Source organism: Plectrocnemia conspersa, unplaced genomic scaffold, assembly GCF_051122295.1.
Source record: "Plectrocnemia conspersa isolate PC_06_02 unplaced genomic scaffold, ASM5112229v1 ptg000001l, whole genome shotgun sequence".
Taxonomy (NCBI): Eukaryota; Metazoa; Arthropoda; class Insecta; order Trichoptera; family Polycentropodidae; genus Plectrocnemia; species Plectrocnemia conspersa.
The window spans coordinates 29809325-29837225 of NW_028277165.1; the positions used below are offsets into that span (position 1 = coordinate 29809325).

The window sequence follows — 27901 nt, forward strand, 5'->3', positions numbered from 1 at the left end:
AATTTAAATTTATTCATCGACTTTGAAATAACGGTTGTGAATATACAAATTTTGTAGCGCAACTCCAAGAAATATTTTTATGTCGTGAAAATGAAAGGATTGGCACTTTTTTAGAAATTATAAAATATCACAAATATTTAATGTTAAAATGGTACAACTCTAGATTTTTTTTAAATTCATATTTATAAATGTAAAAGCAGAAATAAGATCTGGCAACCAGTTGTAAGAATATTTCATTGTCTATTGTTTCAGTGTAGCAAGAAGCCGCTACCTGTCCCACTTTTACTTGAGAGCAATTCACAGAGACAAAATATATAATATACCTTACTTTCAGCATGAAAACCTCTAAACTGATTTATTTTGAAAGGTTTATTATTAAATTAAAAATTCTGAGAAATGCATATTCTACATATTATTTCAATTGACTTGCTAAGACTTATTTAATTTTTTAAATTGAAATATTTTTTAAATTAAAATTGAAATATTTTTTGGCATTACTTATATTTAAGTTTAGTCATGTAAAGATTAGTAAAGTAATTTTCAGTATGATGGTGCTAAAAATCAGTTTAATTTTTATTTTGGTTTCAAAAGAAAAGTGTGTTATACAATAATGGTACTAAATTTAAGGTATTATGTTTTAAAAGTATTTTATCGAGATATAAACTATTTTGAATTTTTCTTGGGTTTATTGTACCATAGTAGTAAGCTCAGGGTTAATGTGACGAGCTTCATCCGGTTTAGTTCCGTTAAACTCGTGACGTTTGTCCGTCATAGTGCTACTAGTTGCCTGGAGAAAAATGGGTACAATCCATTAACTGTCACCATTAGTCTTACGAATAGTGTACCCTACGTGAAATTAACTGTATATGATACATACACATGTCACACTTATTCATCGTAATAAATATTTTATATTCTTTATGCTTTTTTTATATTGACTGTTTATAACATACTTAATAATACGACAACATAAACTAAATACTGTTTTATTATCTCCTATGGAGTCCGAAATCCACGAGTTCCACCCGATCTTCGGAGACAACTTAAAGACTACGTAATTCGAAACGGTTGAAAAAATTCACAATAATTCAAAAATCGATTACAAAAGTGATGCACCTTAAAATAAAAATATACATTTTCAACGTATCACATTATATTATATTGTCAATATAAAATAATAGTAAAGTAATTCTAATATTGGTAATAAAGACCTTTTTTTTCTAATGTTTAGTTTAGTTTTTAAACACATTATAATATAATGTATAAGTTCACTATTTAATATTTTTTTATTGTTTCTTCTTATTTCGGTAAACATGTGTGTGCAAAATGATTTAATTTTATGCAACATTATTATTATGCAATCAGTTAGATTCATAAACGCGCATGAAAAACTTCCTTTTAACTAGTCTGAATATCCTCTTTCATATTCTATAATTGCAGCGACCATTAAGCTTTTAAAAGTGTCCATAATATTGCTCAAACAGAACGATGTGTATTTAATTGCAGAGTTTTTCAAGCATGGTTAAAAAATTTAGTTAAATACATATTGCACTGAAATGATCAAACAATAAAATATATTCTCCTTGAAATAAAATTAAGAGTTACTGAACTAATGTTGAGACTTATGACGAAAAGAAAACGCAGCGTAGTGAAATAATTACAAAGATCAAGTGCAAAGAAAAAACACTTATGAATGAAGAGCCTTCGAAACAACAGACAGAAAAATAATGTTAAAGAAATTAGAGAGTATAGGTATAAGTGATATAGTTTTAAGATGGTTTAATAATTACTTATATAAAAGAAAACAAAAAGTTTAAATAAATAATGCATATTCTGAAAAGAAATTAGTGTCTTATGGAGTACCACAAGGGTCTAAATTGGGACCATTGTTATTTGTTTTGTATATTAATGATATAATTAATAACGTGAAAAAATGTAAAATTCATCTATTTGCGGATGACACATTAATGTATTGCATAGGTGATAACATTAAAGAAATTGTAAATAATTTAAATAATGAATTAAGTTTATTAGAAATATGGTTAAAGAATAATGTACTTAAATTAAATGAGAATAAAACTAAATGTATGTTTATTAATTATAAAAATGTGTTAGATAATAGTACCAAAATAGTAATAAATAACTCTAGTATAGAAATAGTGGATAATATAAAATATTTAGGAGTAATATTTCATACAAAATTTAATTTTAAAGAACATTTTAATTACATATTAAAAAAAATTAGTAGAAAAATAGGTTTATTATCTAGATTAAGAAATATATTAAGTATAAATACAAAAAAAATAATTTACAATAGTATAATATTGCCCCATTTTAATTATTGTGCAACACTATTAAATATGTTAAATAAATTAGATAAACAAATGTAGCAAAAATTACAAAATAGGGCAATGAGAGTAATCTTAAATAAAAATAGATTAACTAATTGTAAAAGTATAATTGATAGATTAGAATGGTTGAATGTTCAAGAAATATTAAGTATGAATGTTTTAGTATTTATATATAAGTTAGAAAATAATATGTTACCAAAATATTTTAATAAGTATTTAATAAGAAATAAAGATGTACATAAATATAATACTAGAAATAAAGAAAATTTAAAGATAATTGAGTATAAGAAAACGAGTACGGCTAGGGGAATTATGTACGGAGGTTTTGATTTATATAATAGTCTTCCAAGAGAAATCCGAAAAAGCAAAAATATAACGGGTTTCATAAATGGAATAAAAAAACACCTTCGTACATATAGAAATAAATTATAATATTAAGTCTTTATTATTGTATATTTTTATTTTTTCTTTCTGTTATGTATTTTTTATATATTTTTTATATATGTTTACTAAATTTGTTAGATGTAAAGATTAGCTATTAAGGTAAAAAAATTAATAAAATAAAATAAATAATTAAACATAAGAGTGATTCTGAAACTCATTATCAGTTTCATACCGACATTCCTGTCTTAAGTGTTTTTTTAACTAATTAAAATCAAGTGTTTTTATAATGTTATATATAATAATTTATTATTGAAATTACCGATATAATAAAAAATCATACACGTGAAACGAAATTTTGTTATAGATGTGTGGAAAAAAATCTGTTGCTTTGTGTATTTCTAAAACAATACAAAGTCAACTTTCACGTCACTTTCATAGCGAACGACTCAATCATATCCGAATCTAAACAACATATTGAATAAAAATTCAATTGCCTCGTGCCATTCAAAGCGACGACAATGCCATTTTTTTCTTATCCAAACTATCAAAAGCAAAAAATGTACGCAATAGGAAAGACGCGTCGAATATAAATGCGATACCAAAAAATCGCACGGCGTTATTATGTAAACGCTCGAGAGATGGTTCTAAAATTTTATTTGCGCGGTCGAGTGTGTGTTTTTATATCCAAACCCTCGCTCGCGGTAAGGGTTGGATTGTAAGAAGTAAAGGAGGAAGGAGACGTTGATCAATTTATGCGAGGGTGGGTTTTTCTTAAAAATTTCCCAGGGCTGAGGAAATAAATCTATCCCTACTGACAATAATCCCTGTGCTGTGTTTGTGAGCCGAGGCGCTTTAAACCCCCAATGTCGATTGTTTGTGCAATTGTTTTCTGTTTCATTGTTTCCTTGGGGGAGGGGGTGGGTTTGAAGAAACAAAAACAATCAGTCACCGAACGAGTGACAGTATCTCCGGAGAACACTCGGCGCATATACACACAATAAAACACGGAACGCGAGGAATGAAAGAAAACCTCCGCGAAAATTTGGAGACTGCCTTTATCGACTAACTTTTTGTATGTAGAAAATAATATGATTTGATATGTATCCTATGTGCATCTCAGCATCGTTTTTAAATAAAAAGAATTGGGAATAAATATTAAAATTTGACGAAAAAGTAAGTTTTTTGCAAATGATGTGCCTGATTTATAATCAAATTTGACATATAATAAATTTAATATTTTAGGTAATTTTATTTTTATTTAAAATATTATTTTCTCCTAAAGATATAACTTTCTCCTACCTCTCAGTTATATCAGGAACCTAAGAAAATACTCTAAGCCTTCTTTATGTATCGTTTTAAATTAAAAAAAAACATATTTGACACATACGGATATCTAATGAATCACCTGTGGGCATATTTTATGCCATTTCATATTTTTTTTACTTGAAAAAATTCTATTTAAAATTCGAAAATTATGCTTGGGGTCCATTTTTTTTAATATCGGAATATATAATTTAAATATTACAAAAGACATGCTTATGTTTTAAAGACCAAAGAACGACTTACTATAAAAATTAAAATCTTATCTTAATTATCAAAACTTGTCAAAATATATTTTGTATCTAAATTACCGCATCTTTTGCAGCTTTCTAAAATTTAACGTCGCATCCAAGAAACTTTTTTTCATCAATCCATAAATGCTCACAAAAAATCATAACCCTATGAATTTTTTCTATCTAATTAAATTCAACAGAAACTATTTTTAATCATTAAGTACACATATACTCCTATTTATATTCAAGTAGACGTTGTGTATACAGATTTTGAGAAAGCCTTTGACAAAGTTTGTCATACGTTATTATTAAAAAAATTGTCGAACCTCGGTTGCTCAGATAATTTAACTCGGTTATTTTCGAGTTATTTAAGCAATCGTAGACAGTTTGTAACCTATGGTGGCCGATTGTCAAACGAATATTTTACCCCTTTGGGGGTTCCTCAAGGATCCAATTTGGGACCTCTGCTTTTTGTGTTATTTATTAATGACATAAATACAGCAATTAAAAATTCAAGTTTTCTTCTGTACGCAGATGATTTAAAATTATATAAATGCATTCGATCTGTTGCGGACTCCTTCTCTCTACAAAGTGATTTAGAGTCTCTGTGGAGATGGGCTTCCGTTAACCGTCTGCCCTTTAGTGTCGGAAAGTGCCATACTATGTCATTTTCTCGATCCCGTTCGCCATCAGCTTATTTCTACCATCTCGGTGGTCACATTTTGACTAGAGAAACTTCCATTAAAGATCTCGGAATCACTTTCGAGAGCAAATGGAGGTTCTCTCTACACATACACGACGTCTGTGATAAATCTTCCAAGATGCTCGGCTTTGTTATGAGGAATGCCTTTCACTTTGATGATCCGTCAGTTATTCGCATCCTCTATGACACCTTAGTTCGTAGCATTCTTGAATCGGGATCTATAATTTGGAATCCCCGAATAGCCAAATATTCCCTTTTAGTAGAAAAAATTCAAAAAAGGTATTTAAGATACCTTTACAAAAGGACATTTGGTTATTATCCGTTCTTATATCCCAGCGCCTTTTTTTTAGGAGCGTTGGGATATGATTCGCTGAATTCTTGCAGAAAGCTGTATGTCGCTAAGCATTTTTTCAAACTACTAAAAGGTGCTGTCGACAATCCAGCTATTCTCGAGGAATTCCAGTTTTGGGTTCCGGAACATTTTCGAGAATCACGATCGAGACCTCTTTTGATGGAAGTTAGGGCTAGGACATCCGCACTTGCCGACTCGCCTATAGCTGTGGCCATACGGCTCCTTAATACGCTGGCATTGAAAATTGATTTATTTAATGTTAGCTACGAGGATCTGATCCGGTTTATATCTTTTAATTTTAATATTTTATATTTTTTTTTGTTATGTTTAAGTATTGTTATATTTATTTATATATATACGTTTTTTTATGTTTTATAAATTTATAATTTGCTTTCGACCATCGTGGCGCATTGGGGTAACCTGTTAGGCCACGATGGTCTTAATTTAATCGAAAAAATAAAATAAAATAAAATAACATGTATATGTATTTTTTGTTAAAGTTGCATTTTATACAAATATTCCAAGTTATGATATTTTTGTTAAAAATGGTTTTGATCAGTCATATATGTAACAGATATATAAATAATAATCACTTTGTCAATCGTAATACATGCTTACGATCTATGTATCACAGAAATGAAGTATGTAAAATAAAATATATTTTGCGCCTAAATTGTAAAAAGATTTTAATATATATATATATATATATATATATATATATATATATATATAGATATATTTTAATTATTTTCCATAAAGACCTAATCTCATATTGTATGAATTTTCTATACATATATTAAACCTATCACGAGTTTCATAATCATAACACATTCAATATTTCACCAAATAATAAATTTAATTTAACAATTTCATGTACACAAATTTACCCTAATTAGCAAACCCTAACCATTATATACCTACATCATGCGGAAATACCAATTGTATTATATAAAATTTCTATACTTTCCCAGATTTATAGCTTTTATGTGAAGCGTAGCTATGTTTACACATTTTCCTCGCAATTGAATTAAACCAGCCATTGTGAGAAAATAAAGTTGTGCTTAAGTATGTGGGCTTGGAATTGAATTTGTATGGCGTTTTTAAGAATTTTATAAAAAGTTTTTAATTTTACTATAAATACATATTTCAAACCCTATGTTAATTAACGAAGATCCCGCTCTATATCTTCAGCCTACACAAACATTATAAAGCTATTATTGATATCAAATTATGCCCGGAGGATACTTTATGAATTTACTGATGGCCAAATTGTAAACATTTGCACTGCTACCTAATGTGTTTTGAAACCACCGAATATTGCCTCGAGAACAACAAGTAGAACGAAAATGAGGTTCGATAAATTTTGTTCCATTTTAGCCAAAATTTTAGTTATGAGCGTCGTTATTGGGCTATTTAAACCGAATTTCGTAAAGAAAATTTGAAGAAAGCGACATTTATAATGAGATGCCGGAAAGAAATCAATTTAAGATGGCAGTGATGCGTTCATTTTAAATTTTCTTATTTGTATTTTATTTAAAATGTTAGGAATATATTCTATTCTGTGTTCTTAGAATGTATGTTTCACATTATTATAAACTCTACATTTCCCATTTCATTTCCATATTTTTCTAGAACGCTTGTTTTAAATGGAAATAAAAAGTACTGTGTTTTCTCAGAACAGTTATATTAAAACTAAATTGTGTAATAAAAAGGTAAAATTTTGTACAAAATATGTAATGAATATTTATGATCCAATTTAGTTGGATATAATAAACTTTATAAAAAGAACTAAAAGATACGCAATGTTTTATTTTATTATTATTCATAAATATTATTGTATTTTACAAACAAAGTTAATAAATATTTTAATATAAATATCAAGAATTTTATTATATAATATATACTTTCCCGTTATATTTTTATCAGTAGTTAATAGTCAAATTAACTGAAGTAAATAAAAAATAGGTTCAGCTCATCAGTTTAACTATAAGTTTTAAGTTTCAGATAAATAGGCAGTGAAAGACATGGACAAGCATAGCGTCTTTATTGTCATTCATCATGGTGCTTTTCCGTTACCCTTTTCAACGTTTTGTTAATAGGAAATGAAACGTCAGGGAAAAGGGTAAGTAAAATTTGCAAATAATTGCTTACAGGAGCGTAATAAATCTTATGATTTCCGTTTTATTCGAAAAATAAAGAATTCTTAAGTTACATTAAATATTTTTTTAATATTTACATAAAATTAATGTTTTTATAATTTGCCTTAAATTCAGTTCTATGCAAAAAAAGTTATACAAAAAAAAATATGTTTGGTTACATTACTTAACAGTGTTAACTTGACAGTGTTCCTTATTTGTTGGTATTTGAAGGCTAATATGCATATTTTTAATATGAGTTTAGAAAGATGTATTATATATTATCTGTATAGCAATATTTTAAATGTATTCTAATTAAGAAAAAAATAGTACTACTGGTGTTACTCAACACCAGGCAGACATTATTTAGTAAAAAAACATAGCTTTTACTTCTCAATAGTTTTGTTTTTGTATAGTTTATGAATCAAACCGTATGCCATACTGTGTCAAAAGCTTTATTTATATGGAACATACCGTTCTCGTATTAATATTAAAAATGGCACATATGTGCTCCGTCATACCTGCACTACACTGTCTGGAAGTTGGCAAAGGTTGGCCAAGGACGGAGAATATAATGGATTACTTCGGTTGAATTCGGTTCTGCCTGCTCTTAAATCTCTCGGAAGTTGTTCGAGGTAAAGTGAAGGTAATTTAGTCGACTTGGCCAGCTTCGGTCATAGAACATTGTCGGCATATTTACCGAGTCAATGGGACTGAAGTCGGAGCTGCTCTTTCGAGCGCGAGCGGTGAGATACTTTCGCTCTCTCGCGTATTAAGTGACGAGAGTGAGAGAGATAATAATATGGTGGTTCGCAAATTAAGATATAACGAGTAACTTGCTTCATGACGAGCACTGCACAACACGCATGACGAGCGCTGGTCAAGTTATAATACTACATGCTACAGTGAAACGCATGTTAACATGCTTTAATGAAACTCGATCTTTAACAGACTTTGAATATTTTAGGGCACCAAAAGGGATTAATTATTATTTTTCTAAGAGATATTGTTATTATATTTTTTTTATGTAAAATTAAATAATTAAAAAATAATTAGTAGAACTTGATTTTGTAAAAAAAATCTTTTCCAATATTCTTATGTATTTTTCTAGATCGGTTTATATAAATGTCACACTAAAACGAATACTTATTTAGAATCGATGGCGACAAATTCTAGGATAGTCACACATGTGGTGTTCGTATTTTAAAGTTTCACTTTTATGTCTTATGGAATTTTGCAAAAGCCGACAAAGATTTTGCGTAAATTGAATATTTACGACCGAAAAGTTTTCACTGATATTGTATTGGTAAGTGCCCAAACAAAATAGCGTAATTTTAATATTATGACAAATTAAAAAATTGCGATTATTTGGCACTTCTTTCGATCGCGCGCAAATATGCCGGCTATACGTGACAGCAGCCGCCGTCCGAACGTCATGCAAGCCGCGAAGCGCCCGGGCATGACGCTTACTCGAAGTCATAGATCTCGGCCGACTTCAGTTGTAGCTTTGATTTGGACAACTTACAGAGAGTGTAGTGAAGCATTAAACTACATATTAAATTGATGTGTTGTTTTTGAGACTAGTAAAATAATATTAGCAAGATATTATCTGAATTATTATGATCAATTCAAATTGATGACAATCATATAGCAATGTTCTGATTAAGGATAATACCAAAATCAATGAGACAATCAAGAAAAGTATGTAATACTTAACAATTTAAAATTATTTTCAGACATTTTAGTTATTGACTTTGTAGTTAATTTTTTAGCGTTTGACAAACGACTCAGCCTGACAAGCGTCCATCGGGTTTCAACGAAACCCAATCCTTTCATTGTTTTCAGTTTGAACAAAAAAAAAACAAGCACGTAAATTGAGATTTACGTGGCTTCGAAATAATAAGCGTACGTAGAGTATAAATCACGTTGAATTTTTTACTGCCCGACGATCAGTTTTCATCAGCGCTCGGTTTGACGAGGCTTCACGCTTGGCAACTTTCTCGGTTTTCCATCAAATTATCCCGAGAACCCAACTCTATATATACATATACATATACATGTATATATATATACATATGTATATACAACTCTTTTTAATCTACATATTTCTAGGAAATACTAAAATATATTGGAATTAAAAATGTAATATTTAATTTCAATATCAGTTACGTAATGTCAACACAGCATTACTTAAAATAGTACCAAATAGAATTTAATCTGTATTAAATGTTTCATTTGCAATTTGTATGGGAAACTTCATACAACAAATAAAACAGCAACCGAAACATATTTCATTTAACAGAATAAAACATTAAGAAATAATATTCTGTTATATTTTATTTTATGTCTTTCTTAGCTTAATTATCATGTGTTCTCAGATCCTATAAACTACCTTATAATTTTATGTGTAAAAACAACTTTTAGTTTATAAATATTGAAAAATGCTACTTTGCTATTAACATTCTGACATGACGATTAAAACATACAAAAAAGTGTATATTTACAAACTATTTTGGTATCACAAAAATTATATAAAAACAGTAAAAATAAATAATTCAGAAAAATCTTGAATTGAGCTGTTAACACGTGTTTTGAGTGTTAAGCTATATGTGCAATAAATTTAATATAATTATATGTGTTATATCGTTAGTTACATTTAAGTTGTCACCGAGATAACTTTTAAATATTCAAGGTGAATGTATGGTCTGTGTCGGTTTCACATAAACTTTGCTAGATGCGAGCTTACAGCTAAACTTTTGTGTTTTTTAAGGCAAAAGTTTCATTAAAAGCTTTAGTAAAAGATCCATAAGATACATTTGGTGAAAAAATAATTTTTCCCGACTATTTGATTTATCTGTGCGATTAAATATTAAGACCGTACTTAATTTTAATTATAATATAAATTGTATTCGACTCAAACGATATTGAGTCAAGTATTAATTTTTTTATAAAATCTGTGCAAACGAATGTGAGAAAATTTAGAAATAAACTACAAAAAGTTTTGAAAAAAATTAGCAATATGGAAAATTTTATGCATAAAATTTGCACAAAAAAAGACGTTTGCTAATAAAAGCTGTAAAAACGTACATAGAGAAATCAAACTTTAAAGCCTAGTTTGTAAAAACGCTGTAAAATCTAACGGTAAGAAATTTACATACCAAAAAATCGTGCGAGAGTACGAAAAAATGGCACAAAGGTAATATTTTAATATAAGTCCCATGAAGAATGAAAACATAAGGAGATTTACTTATAGTTTATAATAACACAATACGTAGATTTTTATCAGCCGGAGAGACTCTCCAATATGATTTGTATTTATACATATTATAATTTAATGCTGACTAAATTTTTGCTTATCTTTTATGTCGAGTTTATAAATACAATATGTCGTAAACAAATAAATGTGCTGCTTCCAGTAATCGGATCAATTGTCAGATTAAATCATTGAATGCTCTGCTTCGTCCAGCTATGATTTAATTTAACGTTATCGCTTTACTGAGAATTTGATCTTAATCGGAGGGTTTGTTTTATTACAAGCATTTGTTTGCAGGGGGCGGTGGATGATTGCATTGATTGAATAATTGGGTTGTTAACCAGGCAACCCTTCCGGCTAAGGGTTTGCCCTTGTTCGAAGACCGTTAACGGAATCGTAAACGACCTTAAATATATTCACAGAGGGAATATTTCAAATAAAAACATAATCAAAAAAAATATGTATTGAATAATTAAAAGTCTGTCAGAACATTTTTACATATTATATATGAAATTATTAGACAAACCATTTAACTATATTAATAAAAAAAAAATATTCCTTCAGCTTCACAAAACCTACATAAATCAATCGTTGCATAAATGAATCAAATATTTTTAAAATTGTATCCACATTAATCAAAACTTTGTAATACTTCTGAATCAAATAAAATGCATTTTTATTAACACAATACATTTTCTGAAAACTGTCATGTAACTTTGCCTTAAATTTAAAGGTACACTTTTATTTAATTTATGATAGGTAATTTATTTTCGTTGTGAACAAAAATTTCTAATTAAATGTGGAATTTAAAACTCTTATTTTTTTACACATACATATATAAAACATATTGTCTATTTAAATTTATATTGTTTTTATTATATGTGTTAAAATAATAGGAATATTAAAATTTATCGTTTATATTGTAACGTAATTTTTATAATAGGTCAAGAGCAGAATTATATGAATTTCATTACAAAAATATAAATTTTTACATAAATAATTTTTCACAGCTTGCCATTGTATTAAATTTTTATATGAACCAATAATTTTAATTAACATTATATTTTTTTAAAATACCATGTATTTTGATAACGTTGATTACAATTTTCCAAAGAAGTTCCTCAAGGTATTCTCTGGAAAATACTTAAAAAACATTTTTATTTGCTTTTTTGTAACCGAATAAATTATTAAATAGTCAATAGTCAAGTAAAAATAATAAATAGAAAAAGTATATACAATTTTGTAAACTTGCTCAATTTTGTAAACCATTTTATTTCAAAAACCTAAAAAATCAATGATATTGTTTTCAGATTTACCAAAAAAAATTCTTAAAATTCATAATTGGACCCTAAGCTGTCGAAAAGATTTTAGGCAAATTTACAGGCGTGAAAATCTGTATATTTTGCTAATAAATTATTATTACCAGTGATATAAAATACGTTTTGGGCGAAAAAACTGTATTTTTTAATAAAATGGAACACCACCGTGAGAAAACGTTTTTGCTGATTAGGTCAAAGTATCCGCCACTAACCTTATAGATTGAAATTATCCATTGCAAATAGCTTGAGAATGAATAACACGTTAATTTGTGATAACTATTTGAATGGCTGTAGCCGGAAAATCTGTTTCTAAAAAACTACCTAACGGCAACCCTTTTATCGTTCCACTGAAAAATTTTCTACTGAGATTCTCACTTGAACATCTATTTCGGAGTTTCAGACAACAGAACCTTTAGAGCTCTCTAACTTGGACTCACTTAATTCATACGACAGTTTATCAAGAGGAAGCTGACACAGCTTAAGACAATCAGAGATCGCAGAAGCTGCCGCTTCTCTCTTTGTCGTCTGGAATCCAGTAATACTCATTCAGAGACGCTTATACCATACATGAAAAACTTCGTATATAGCTAACATATACAAAAAATACGCGAGGATCTAATTTGTTACACAAAAAATTATTTACAACAAATTGTGCCTTAAAAAATAAAAATGAACACTTTTGACATAATGTTAAAATATTGTAAAATCAATTAGTTTCTAAAAATTCGAATATAAAAATAATTATTTTTCTTAGCATTTTTTGCATTTGCCAAGAAACAGCGTTTTAGCGACTTGCCTCAAGGAACGAAGGACAATAATAAGTCAGCAATTGTTGTGAAAAACCATCTTGAGCGATACAATAATATACTTATTATTATTATATATACGATAGTTATTAAATAAATAAAGACAGAAAACAAATTTTTGCACTTAAGTCAAAGATGAATAAAATTATTAAAATAGTCAAAGATGACCAAAATTATTAAAATTTATTAGACTTTTTTAAAGTCTTATAAAAAAGCTAAGCATTTTTTTTTCTATGTTAAACGTACATTAAAGTAAAAAATATTTTAAACGTGCCACAAAAACAATAAACAATTACCCAATGACGTGATGCAATTTAAATTACGAATTTCATAGATGCAGCTGCATACATAAAAAATATTATTAGTGTTTTGCTTATGAAAAAAAGTCTTCAAGTAGCAAAACAGGTCAGCATGTTCCATACACATTCTATAACATATATGATTCTGTTTCTAAAACAATTGTTGTGAAAAATCGTCTTGAACGATACCAGTTAATGAAATTAAAAATTTTATTAAGCAACCAAGAGCAAATTCATTTTCTCAACATATTTAATAGTCTAATAAGTTATTTAATAATTAAAAACAGAGAAAAAATTTTCATACTAAAGAATTTATTTTAGTCAAAGCTGAATGAAATTAATAATATAGTCAAAGATGACTAAAATAAATAAAATTAATTAGACTTCTATCTTATTAAAATCAGAAAACTGCTGTAATAAATTAATTTTGTTTGAAACTTGATACTGATTTGCAACACACATAATTCAGCACTGATATCTAAATTTAACCCTAAAACTAGATATATTGTACACAAAAAATGTGAGAATGTGCTTTCTTGAAGGATACAGTTCATTGCAATATATCTCCTATATCCTCTGAGAAAGCAGATGGTAAACTACAATTTAAACTATAAGCATTGTTAGAAACAAAATAGTCTAAGATATTTTTATATAAAAAAAAGTTCGGCCTCAAAAAAATAATAAGGACTAAGGAATCAAGAAAGAGTAGAACCATAACTCTGTTCTAATTTTTCCAAGCTCCATTAAAAATATGTAGACTATTTAAAACTATAAATACATAAGAGTTTGACACCGAACTCCAGTGAAGCTTACACAGACAATTCTGAAGTCCAGAAATAAGCATTTATTTCCACTTCGATCGTCTTATTTAGTGCAGCCAAACAACTAGTTTTTATGCTAATAAATGACATAACATATATCCATTTATTTTAAAATAAAAAACACCCTTACTGCAAGCATAAAATTATGTCTTTTTATTTTAAATTAAAATAAACAAACAATATTAAAAAAATATCTTTATAAAAAAATTGATAAAACAAACCCAAAAACTATTCATGCAAGCTTTTTTTTAATTTTCTAGGCTGTAATAAAAATAAAAATAGAAAACAATGGTAAGAGTTTTTGCAATTCTTAATACTGCACAACATTTCACCAGAGAACGGCTCGGCAATTTGCACTCTCACCCAGCAATTAATTGCTAAAACTGTTTCGCGTCGGCCATTAGATACCGGTTTATAGATACTAAACATTTAGTGGTGTGTAAATTTGTATAATGCCCCGCTGTTTACCTTTGCTCCAGCATCCCCGATGACCGACCCTTTCGGACGTCTCTCGAGGGTGGACCGGAGACTTATGCGCTTAAAATCATACGCGCTTATTCACAAATACCGTATTATATCCAGGAAGTAAAGTTAATATTAAAGCACCGCATTTTAATAATAGATTATGTTGCTTGAGATAGAAAGAAAACGTTTAAAGACGATGTTCAGTCTAGTAAACTTCTATCCCTTGAGATTCACCTTAAAATTTAATAAAAGAAAACTTGAATAATGCAAGAATTTTACAAGTTTGTTATTATTCCATCTGTAACCATTTAACCGCATGATATCCCGCAATAACGTAAATATTTGCTATAAACTAAAAGGATTTAAGCTTTAAGCCGGATTTGCCGAGGCATATTTGCGACACGAAGCTACAGAATCTGCGCAAAAAAAATATTTACTCACGTACCACTTGCTTTAACTGCGCCAGCTACGTGACGCGAAAGCTCAAACGTCTACGTTGGTTAATTACGTTTACGGTGTGCTGTATTATGCCATATAATTTGATTTAACACCTGTTATTGACCGAAGTAGGTACTAATACGTAGATGATTGCTGACGGGTTGTGTGATTCACACCATTTTTTGAAATGATAAGTATTAAGAGCTTACCTTATCATTAATACCAGAAATAAGATCATTTTAAAACTATAAGTACTAAACAAAGATCAAGAGTAAACGCATTTTAAACGTTACCTTCAGAAAATATGCTTACTTTTTAAGGGTATTAAAGGAAATATTTTTCTTGTATATGTAATACAATAGTATTGAAACGACAAGCGCAGAATAAGTATCGTCAATAAATGTAGTTGTTAAGATTTGATTAGAGATCGTGATAAATACAATAAGAGACTTACCGATTTTTATTGTCTCGGGCAAGGCAGTCAGTTGGCCCGAGAACAGCATGAGGATCAAAGGTCTTAACCAGGCAGCCATCATCAGTCTTGGTTATGACTCTCTCTTCACTAGAACTTTCTTCAAATAGGTTTATATCCTTAGCTTCATTACTCTCAGCTGCTCATCATTGTGTAATTTTTAAGAATATCTGTAACAAAAAAATATTTAAATTATTATCATTTAAGTACAAAATAAAATTACCTATAATGAAACAATGATTTATTTAAATTTGCTACTTTTAATACATTATGGCGTAATACGTTAAAAAAATATTGTTATTGTTTTGTCATCCTTGAGTTTCAAAAATCATTGTGGTCTCCATTACCGAAAATAATTTTTTTATCTACATTGACTTTTAATAAAAAATATTTCATTAAAATGTACATAAATTCGTTTTAATACCCGCCTGAAACTAAAGATATTGTGGTAAACGCTGCCCCAAGATTGTATAATATATGTTATCTTTTATTCATAAAGCAATATAGCAACGATGTAAACTTTTTTTTATTTCTTTGCGAACAATAATTAATTCACTATTAATAAAGTAGCTGCGCAAAAGTGGGACTTAATTAGAGATTTTGGTCCTTGCTACAAAGCACACAGACACACACGGGAGCAAAATACTTCAAATGTCTCGTGTCGGACATCAACACATTGTGGGACCCTTCGGACCTTTGACAACTCGGGCGCACCGCAGAGAGACACACAGGATCGAGGGTCTGCGAGGCTTACGTAGGCCTGGTTTCCGTGTCGTTTGAATAGCCTGAAGGGTGACAAGTGCTTTTAGGATTCTACCCTCGGCGGGAGCTTAGCGCCGAACTCACCGTATTAAGCACATCTGAATATTTATATCTGTAGCCAACAGTGGACGAGATTCATTCGTCTTTGTCGCGGTGGTGATGGAGAAGAAGACACTTCATCTGAGCGAACGCGGTGAAAGTATTAAAATATGTACATATTAATAAGTACCGTTTAAAATTTAGTAAAAGCTTAATAATCTCGGGTTTTCCACTTATATAATATTTCACAATAATATAAAAATATATAACATTTATAACAATGACACAATAATCAAATATTGTATACTGTTAAATAAATTAAATAAATACAGAAGTAGTTTTAAAATATACTATTTGAAAAAAATGGATCTTAGCAATATATTATTAGAAAATATTTTATAAAAGAAATATGCATATAAATAGTTAAATTTTATGATGTATAACTTCTCTTCTTGAGAAAAAAAATATAATATTATTCGCGTGCGATCTTCACTATTGCAGATCGTCTTACTGGGGCTTCGAAAGACCAGCGAAACACAATGTTTGCTTTTCTACACGTTTACCAACACACATACTCATTCTGTAAATAATTATCCAAAGCAATTTATAAAATATAGTGTAAATATTACTAAAAATAAATGTATTACAAATTACATGTAGCAGATCCATTGAATAAATATTTAAAAAAATGATGAAATTAACCCTTTGCACTCGTATTTTTTTTTTGGTTGGGGTAGCGCCAGCTCGTATTTAATTTCGAGACTTTTTTTATGTTCAATTTTTGGAAGTAAAAATGAAATAAAACATGTTTTGATTAATCTTTTTACAAATTAAAATTAATACAGCGAAAGATTGATAGTTTGTCAGTATTTTAGTTAAAAAAAAATTAATTAAATATTTAAAATATATTATAATTTTAATACTTTAATCGGAAAATAACTTTTTATATTGTACTTTTTTAAATAACTTGTAAAACGATAACTATGAAACTTAGAAAAGAATAATTTATTAAAATGTGTTCACGAAGAATTGAACTTACTATTCACAAAAAAAAAAAATTACATAGTATTAGGTATACATAGTATAGGAAGGTAAATGTAATGATGTTTTTAGATGATTTTTCGTCCATCGCAATCAAATGCGCGGCCAAACAAATAAATTAATTATTTAAAAAACAGCTGAGTGTTGTAGCGGCAGGGGTTTATAACCATTAAGAAATTTGTAAATAGCTAGATGTCATATGAATTCTGAATAATTAAAATATTGGACTGATTGTATTTTTTTTGCACCTATCGTTTATTATCTTGCGCAATGCGCTTATTATCTTGCGCATCGCGCTCGTTCTATAGCGTTTAGCGCTCATAACATCGATCAACAATTTGCGTTCATACAAAAAAATAATGGTTACAATAAAATTTAATCAAGATTAAAATTACAAAGAGCACAAGTTTTTTACTTGTAGTTTTTTTTTCTTAGTAAAACCTTAGTTTTTAGTTTTTTTAATTGTTGTTTTTTCTTGGTAAATAGTTAATATATTCCCATTAACAAGTTTTAGACTTTTTAGAAAATCAGATTACAATAAACGTATTATAAAAAATAAAAAAATATACTGTTAGTTAAATAAAACATATATCAACATATAATAACGTTTAAAAACACATTTAATACGAAAAATTGTTATGCACCTTACAATAAATAAAACACAAACAATATGCACATCAGCACATATGTTTTAAGCAAAAGGATACATTTTGACGATTTAACCAATGATTTTTAAAAGCAAAATTTAACACTTTTGACGCTAAGTTGCCGATAATGAGATTCCAAATAAAGTAAAGCGAAGGTCCATATATAAAGGAGAATCTAGATTAGAAAATATGGTTCTAGGACACTAACCGCCTGGAAATATACCCCTTGGACAATAACCCCCCGTCAAAACCCCCCTGGACATTGACCCCCCGTGCAAATAACCCCTGACAATTAACCCACCATGCAAATAATCCCCCTGACAATTAACCCCCGCCACGTATAAAGATAATACAGATATTACTTAACACGTCTCGTGACGCTCTATTATACTTAATAAAACATATACTGACGCCATTACCAAAGTTTAGCTGTATTATACATACATATGTATCTAGCCTAATAATATTTTTTATTTTTTTTTAATACTCTTTATAACAATTTTTCTCGCACCGGTCACCGGTACAAAATATACAATACGTATATTTTCTTCGTAAATGTGTTAGTTTTATTGATATTTTAAAAATTCTGTATTTTGCTGAATGAAATAAATTAGTATTGATACTGATTATTCGTATTAAACATTATTTTATTAAAATAATGACCATTTATTATAAATAATAACAACTTATATAAAATACTTATCTCTATACGTGGCGGGGGTTAATCGTCAGGGGGGTTATTTACACGGGGGGTTAATTTTCAGGGGGCTATTTGTCAGGGGGTTATTTGCACAGGGGATTATTTGTACAGGGGGTTAATGTCCAGGGGAGTTTTGATGGGAGATATATCTATCCAGGGGGTATTTGTCCTGCGTTTACATGCACTTAGGATAGGAATATTTAAAATACGAAAAAGAAGGCCAAATTAAATTAGATATTTTTTAATATATTCACTGTCTATGGCAGAGGTCAGAAAATTACGGCCAAATCAAGCCCTCTGCTTATTTTAATCCGGCCTGCAAGTAATTGTTAGATTTGACATATAAAAAAATCAAAGTATGTGCTATAATAGAGCGGCCAACCGTCGAGCTAAGGAGCTAGCTAGGTATCACCTTATAAGGTGCTCCTATTGCTTTGTATTTCACCGTGACGTTATGCACTTTAAATTTGACAGCATCTTCAGTGCCCACGTAACGCCTTTTGCAATACATTTGAATATTTGAGATAAATGATAAAGCTCATTTTAATTTTGCTTCCTGGCCCGCTGAGCTTAAAATATTTACAATCTGGTCCTTCGCAAAAAAGGTTTGCCGACCCCTGGTCTATGGTGTTACACGAGCAAAATAACCTTGTCTATATTCTTCAGTCATATGTTTTACAGAGAGACATTCAAAACGCGTCATGGCGATTTTACAACTTTATATTTAGATTGTCTTGTATAACCGGAATGTCGTAGTCCTTAAGGCGTTGAACTGATATCCTAGAGACTATCGGTTCAGGTCCCGCAGCAAACTAAACATTTTAATATTAAGAATGCGCTATTATTAAAATTAAGCCCTAACTGCTAAGCGACATCTATTGATTGTAAGCTGTAATTATAGTTAACAATATACAATAGATATCACTAATTTACAAACTGTGTTTTAAATCTTATCCAATTAAACGTGTAAGTGTTGATTATATAACAATAGTTTTTCAATGACGCATATTTGAGTCATCCACCTTTAGAGTGTTAAATATGGATAAATTTATATAAGTGTAATACAATCCTAAAACTCACTGAAAAAAATATGTTTTACAAGACTTTTAACCCTTTCACCGCGGATGACTTCTATAGGTGTCATCAAGAAAATCGCCAGTACTCATTAGACATTTAAAGGTGCCGTAAGCATTTGAGCCTAATAAAATGGCTTTTTAGTATAATTTAAGGCTGTAAATCAATTATTTGAACCATAATATTTTTAAAAATATGGCATGAATAGGTGCCCCCACATATTAACAAATTTCGAAATGGCGCTCAAAAATATCAGCTGTGGTGATAATATAAATCAGGGCTGTGGAGTCGTTAAAAAAAAACACGACTCCGACTCCGACTCCAATTCCGATATTTACCAACAACACGACTCCACTCCGACTCCGACTTCGACTCCGACTCAAAAAAGTTTAATTTTATCAGGTATTTTTGGTGTTTTTCTACAAGTTTAATATTCATACGCTATACACATTCATTATTACGCAATTAAAAATTGATAAATTTCATCATTTAAAAAATGCTCGGAGTCGCTCATTTTTCACGACTCCGACTCCAACTCCGGCCAAAACACCACGACTCCACGACTCCGACTCCGACTCCACAGCCCTGATATAAATGCAATTGGGGCCAGGCCCCACCCAATTTTTTCGTACATAAAAAAAAATAGGTGGGGCTGGTAAAGTTTTATTATATTTTGTGAAAATGATCAAATTTTATATTTAGACAAATATTCTACAAGTTTTTCGTATGTATTTGCCCATTTGAGGCAGAAATGATAAATATTACATTGTTTTTTTGTGGGGATCTGTTTTGGATTGGCAGGCGTTTTTACACCTAGAGCGAACCAGCGTAGTTTGGCCTCGTGGCTTTATTTTTGAATTTTTAAGTTTTGAATTTATTAAAACAGTTCTTAAAAATATAAATAAATTAATCATAAAAAATTATTACATTAAAAGATTATCCTAAAACTTGAAACTTTAAATACTTGTACCAGATTTAAAATTGGTAAAAATAGTCTTAGCATAAACGCATACTATTACTGTCACAGTAATAATATCACGGTTAATATCGAATTCATCGTCACGTCCTTAAAAATTCAATATTATATCGTCATTCGTAATTATATGGATAATTTTTAAAAGAAAATCAATATATGTATTTATAAATAATTAAAACACAGATTACTAATTCTGTTTTACATAATTTAGCTATTTACTAGCTCGAAAATATATTAAATGTGTCGAGACTAATATTATCGTTTGAGTTGAGTACCCAGGTCGATAGTTGTCAATCGCTCATTTTACTAGTGCGAGCGAGTAAGCGAGCTCTGCTAGCATAACGGCATCTCGCTCTTTTTTCCGTCTTAAAAATTTTATTTTTATTTCATAACAGACACACAATATAAAGTAATAATTATGCACAATTAGAGCATATGATCCCGTTTCATCCCATATCATAAAAATATAGATGCCCTTAGAAGGAAAAAATCAGTTTTAAAGCATTAATTGACAACCTAAATCTGTCAAGTCTAGCGCGATGCCGTCCTAACAGCGCGCGCTTTGACCATGTTCCGATGAAAAATTTTACAATAAACTTACACTTGTAAATTTAAGATTATTGAGTTATTTGCATAAGTTAAAAATTCAATATTACTGAAATGTGTTTAACAGAAGTCTTTTTACTATTAATAAATTTAAATTTTCAAAATTTGCTTGAACACAAAGCCAATAAATGCATTCAAAGTTTTGTCGACATATTGTCGACGTTCGAGTACAACGCTTGAAATACGATGTCGACACATAGTCGACTTACGAGCGCAAAGGGTTAAAATTTATATTAGAAAAAAGCGTTTCAGCGGTCTTCCTAAAATAAATATTTTAAGCAATATATAGTCAAATTTAGGTAAAGAATACATACAAATTGGGAAATATGTTACAAAAAATTCGCGTCATAGTGTAACATTTTTAGAAAAAATAAAATGTAAGAGATATTTTTTATAAAAACTATGTTTAAAATGATCTTAGCAATTTGCATATTATTAAGTAAATTTTATAATGTTCTACTTTTCTTCTTAAGAAAAAAATTATATTATTATTTGTGTACGACTTTAATTATTGCGGAAGGGTCGTCTTACTGGGGTCACGAAGGACCAGCGAAACACTAAATTTGCTTTTAAAATATTTCATTCTGTTTTTTCTATAATTTTAACAAATATACTCATTCTCATATCCAGAATTCACAAAACCAACGATATAAAAACAAATGAGACACTTTCGCTTGAGTTATTTTAAGGTTTATAGTGCAATTTTATATTGTGCATTAAACATTATGCATTGGCTTATTAATGCTCGTTCAATAATAATTGGTAAAATACAGGAAATTTTTGTTTTATGAAAACATATAATTCAGTCATTACTATGATTTAGCTAACTTTACCAAGCTACCAGAACTACGACTGTCTTCAGTAAGCTTCAACACGCATATAGAACAGCTTTAAAGGAGTACATCATCACTGAGCAACAATGAGAAGCCTCAAACAATCAGAAAATCAGTTTCAACCTACCAAAAAATGCAGAAAGAGATTTGTGTCACAGTGTAACAACCACATATACCATAATTTATAACATTTCATAGACTTTAATAATTTTTTATTAAAAAAAAAAAAAAATTTATTTTATATTTATGTGTTTACAAAATATATTAATATCATGTAGATATTTTTAAAACAAGGATATCAAAATGGAAAACATGAAAATGTGAATTTCAGGGAATGTCCAATGCTTTCACATTGAGTTGTTTACATATAAAGCGATGACATTTAAATGAAGGTAACATCCAATCCAGCTTTTACACAAAAATTTGGTTATTATTTTGTAGCTGCCGGCGACTAGCTGATTCACAGGATCACATATACAAGCGCTTATCTGAATAATATTTCTTGTCATCTACGACGACGATAGGCGGTACGAACATTTTTTTTGCTGCCGGGAATCATGCAAGAGATTCTACCCAAGTAATTTCATGCAAAATTTAAGATCTAAGTATTTTATTATCAATGCAAAAAATGTAAAATGTACATACGGAGAAAAGTGATTAATAACAGCATCATTTCAGTGAAGTAATAAAAACTTTGTAGGTCACCTATGTAGGTTTTTATTAGCTACTAAATTGTACAAATTACGTGACAACGATTTATTTAAATTATTGGCCGTAATTCTGGAGAGAAGTTCACAGATAGTGCTGGATGGCCAAAATATCAGCTGTTCGGCTCGCGTTCCAAAAGGGTTGATCTTAGCTCGGTTCCTGCTGTGGTGGATGCCCTTTGCGGACGTCCAGGGGTTCTGCGACAGGATGAAGTTCCAGGCAGGCGTCTCGTAAGTCTTCGCTGGCGTAGGGTGGACTTCAGTGAGGCTGCTTGTTCCCGTGCCGATGGCAAGAGTGATGTGTCTTTGTCTGGAAACTCCAACCCCTTATATAGTAGACTTCCGTCAATATTATTGCGCAATATCGTCCTGTTTCCCACGGTTTTTGGTCCTCACGCAAGTGTAATTTTTCTCACGATCGTCTCCCTTGCAAGGTGCAATATTCGTCATCCTGGATTTTATTATAAAATAATCCGTGACATATTAAAATTAAGATGTCGTTTCCCTTTTTGCGTGGGATTGTCGGTTTCAAACTAGTTTGTTTATTTTTAATCCAGGAAGACGTAAAATGTTATTGCTCTGTTTGCAGATTCCCCTAATTTTGGTCGCACTTGATTAGCAGATCCGTGTGTGGGCGAGGGGTCGATTAGACATGGGAAACTGTTTCATCGCCTTGTCTGAAGAATATTTTAATTAAGACGACTTAAAATAACGGTTGTTAATTTTTATATCGCTGTTCCCGAAAGCTCCCCTATTTCTTTGTCGCGCTTGATTAGTACATCCGCGACGCGTCGGCGAGGGGTTGATTCGATATGGGAAGCTATTTTATTCTTCGATTCCATATCTGTATGTGACCGTAAATATGTGGTCCCCACAACTTTATTGCCGATCTACCAACTTCAGATATTTTAGAAATATTGCTGACATGTCAGATACGATTAGTTATTTTTAAAATATATTACAATTTTACCACAGAAAAATATTAATATACACCATTGTACAATTTCAATAGAGAAAAATATCGAAATAGTAAATAAATAGTTTTTTTATAAGTGTCAGGTCGAATATATTCAGACCTAACGATAAATAATGTATATTGCCATTACGTAACAAGGAAAGTTAATTTTTTTTGGGCCCCACTTGTGTAATCGTGTAAATAAAATTCTAACAGCATCTGCTTGTTAGTGTTCCAATCTATAATCGAGCATTCCGGAGTCAGGAAACATCCCTGCCGAAACTCTGGGATCGTGAACCCGGACAATTTATCTTGGTGTTTTTTTGCCCCCAAACTACCCCAACCTCCGACCACTTTCCCACGCCTCATTTTCACAGTTGCGAAATGTGAAAATGTAGAAAGCGCGGATCGTAAACCATTCGACAACACGTATTGTTGTACGTGCGGCAGACCTGCCGCAAAAAGTGTCCTTTTTTCGTCATCCTTGCGGTCGAAGAGATAATTTACGAACTTTTCAACCGACAAAAGAAATGGACTTGCAAGGGATTTTTTTCTATATGTCTCTCATTTTATCTTTGCCTTTGCGTCAAGGACAACTCAAAATTGTTTCCCTGTGGAAATTTGTCGTAATTATGATTCGCCGTGTGCACGAGTAGACCATTATTCAATTTTGTGATGTTTTTTGTGCCATTTTATGCTATTATATAATATCACTTCTGTATAAAATTTAAACTAAAAAACATATATTTTAAGAGCTGTGCTAATAATGATCTCTCTCTAATAAATCTCTTTTAAAGCGCAAGTAAAATGCAACTTAAAAGTGATGAAATGGCTGGACCAAATCGAAGTGAAAAGGTTTTTTTGTTATTTTTTAATTTGCTCAGGTCATAAGTAAGTACTGTAGAAAAATAAGCAGAAGCTGTTTGTGATAATATGTATGATATGAATTTTTTGCGGCAGCGTTTGTACTATCGATAAATTTTTTGCTGGTCCTGACGAATTCTAAATGACTTGAGTAGTGTTTAGCATTTTTTTGCAATGTACATTAAGCCTCAATATGTTTATAAAACAGGCAAAAGAAGAATTTGTGAGTTTTACTATGTACTTACAAGAAGAGTTTTTGATTGCTTTGTTTGTGTCAGGGTACAAAAAAAAACATAAAATCATTTTTAAAGCATTAATTGCGTTGTAAAGGAATTTCTAACATCATAACGCTAGTCTGTTGGCGACCGGCACAGAAAATATTTTTTCAGAAAAAAAAGTATTTTTACAGTTTTTAAATTCAACATATACTTTTTACAACAAATAGTCTAATTTTATATTTATAAAAAAATTATAAAGATATTTTGTTAACTGTAAAAGTATAAAAAAATATGATATAAAACTCATTGCGAATCTGAGAATTTAATTTAAAGATCACAATATACCACAAAAAGCAATATAATATACATGTGCACGTTTTACGTTCCAAGAATCAGATACATGCAATATACAGTAGACCCCGGGAACACGCTCATACTCCCCGAGAGCACGAACTACGTCACACTTGTTCGCTAGATTTGGTACGGTTTGGCCATGGCTTATATTGGTCTTGCTTGCTCTCACGCTACGTTCATTCAATACATTCTATATCCTTCGTCTGTATGTTCTTCTCTAACTGACCTCCGGGATATCCTTGTATTCCGAGCTCTGAGTGATACGGCAAGGATTAGCAACTATCTACTAAACGGATTATGATGAGTCTCTATATAAATATTTATTACACTTAATTTTTTATCCGCTGTTATTATTTATTTATTTTTTTCTTTAAGAATAAAAACAAATTTAAATAAAAAATATTAATATTTCAGATCGATTAGAACATGGAGATTTTTTTTTGTAATTTCAATAGAATTTAATCTATACGAAGCGACGCTTCGTTCAATTCAACGAAGCAGAAAAAATAGAGATAGAGCTACTATCGGATCCTCTGAATCCATAAAACGAGTTGCATGTGTAAATAGTAAAATAGTAGCTGGAATGGAAAATTGCTTATTTAAATGGATTGATACCGTTGAAGTATCAACTCGTATAACAAAAAAACATAAAGGAGTTGATGAAAGCGATGATAAATTTGTCACTAGTTGTGGATGATTTGACAGATTTAAAAAATATTTTTTTGATACATTATAAAGATGCAAGGGGAGCTGATATATATAAGAAGCTGCAAAAAATGTCTTTAACGCGGATAAAATGGAATTATATTAGAGAAAGATGCCAGAACAAAGGGTTAAAGATACCTAATAATAGAGTTACTTATTTCTATTCAAATATAAAATAGTACATATTCATACAAATATTGCAATTACGTTGCATATTTCATAGAATATATTTTCACACATACATCTTACATTATTTTAGAAAAATCTCACATTGATAGTCCATACAAAAGTCGCTCTTAAAATATTGATGTGAGAATTTGTGTATGCTCAAATAAAGGACAAGAAGGACGCTTTGTATGAAGTATGTAAAAAATAAACATTTTATTTATTTATATTGCCAAAATGGACTCAAAATGTATTTCACGTATACAGAAGAGCAAAAATGGAGATCACACAGCGAGCAGTAAATAAATCATAAGCGATAGCGCATCTGACAAAGGCGGAAGAAATGACTCAAAGACGCTCGTAATAAATACTGTAAAAAAATAAGTAAATAAATCGGAAAAAAATATTGTTAAAAAAATAATCTACTCGAATCCGAGCAGATAGTAAATTGTATTTTTTTGTACATTACGGGTTCCGTCTGGCATTTCACCCATTTGTATGATGCGGCATTTCTTTTAATGGCTTCGCTATTTCATTTACGAAACATTTAATTCGCACTGGCAACACTGACCGAGTCCGCCGTTCAAAATGGCGACACGTGTGCCGCGTCGTAATGGCGGCGTACTAAAAGAGTGACAAATTGCGTTAGACTAGTGCTGCGACACAATTTGTCGAGAATATTTATAGACACTTACACATTTTCTGGTAATTTCGAATGTATATTCTGATTTTTTGCTATTTACTGCCGTTGCTAACCAACGCACTAATATTTTTTATCAGATGAATAATGAATTGTTTTTTATAAATACTATTTTAAATTTCAATACTTTTTTTATGATATAATAATAATAAGATATATAAATAAAAATATATGTATTTAGAATGACAATATAGATTATTCGAATGCCTCTAGTGACGCCATTTCGCATCAGTCAAGGGCTTAGATCAATTGCTACCAAATCAAGGGGTCTCGTTTGATTGCCAAAATCTGTCTCTGCCAGAATAGGCGTTTCCCTTTACAAAAGAGGACATCAAATAAAATCCATCTAATTAATGAATATAACTAACTACAGTTTAAAAATAAGTTCAATTGTAAAAACATGTAAGAAATGATTAAATTTGTTAAAAAAAATATACTTTCTAGCGTAAAAGTAATAACAATTTCTAATAAATTCTTTGATCAAGATCTGTACTAAAATTATAACGCTATTTTTTAACATAAGATGCGAAAGCTCTTTTTAAAAGCTTCATTTTGTAAATGGTAATATAAAAAATAAAGTCAAAAAACTACTCAGCTGGTCGAAAATTTAATGAAAAATATTATTAGTAATATTTAAAAATTAAATCAAGTTTACTTTCTACTTGTTAAAACTAACCGAAACATTTAAAAAAAAATTTAAGTTCAAAAAAGCACTTGATTTATACATTTTTATAAAAATGTAGTTCAGTTTTGTCATTTTAAAAACATGGCTACGAAAAACCTCTGAGGGTTTTAACAATGGCATTCAAAAATCTACAAACTACAAGGGTTTGATTCATAATAATAAGAACTAGAGATTTGTATGACACACACAATTGCACAATAGCCACGCAGAGTTTTAAAAGTCATAATTTATTACAAAAAAATCTTAAACCTTTTTTTTAAAGCTTTGAAACTCTAATGGCATTGCATAGAAAAATCATTGTCTGAATCATTATACATTGAAACCATTTTAGAAGTAGAGTTGCACTCTTGATCTTAGTTTTTGAGAAGAACTATTATAAAATATGTGTCATTAAGTTCCATCCGCAATCACTTGATGGACTCTAAAAACTGGCTTTAAAAACCTGAGCCACTATCTGGCTACAAATATCACATTCATCGGTCTAATCTAAGAGTTTTAAATTGCAATTGTATATTTGTA

General features: G+C 29.9%; 1 protein-coding gene across 5 annotated transcripts in view; it reads right to left on the reverse strand.

Annotated features, from left to right (window-relative positions):
• Positions 1-27901, reverse strand: part of KaiR1D (Kainate-type ionotropic glutamate receptor subunit 1D) — a 368488-nt gene that overhangs the window by 146261 nt on the left and 194326 nt on the right. For all 5 annotated transcript variants that reach the window (XM_088201720.1, XM_088201693.1, XM_088201729.1 and 2 more), the window contains one exon: positions 15334-15521. In XM_088201720.1, coding sequence (XP_088057846.1) covers positions 15334-15415 — 82 coding nt within the window. In that variant the 5' untranslated portion in view covers positions 15416-15521. The remainder of the gene's footprint in view (positions 1-15333; positions 15522-27901) is intronic.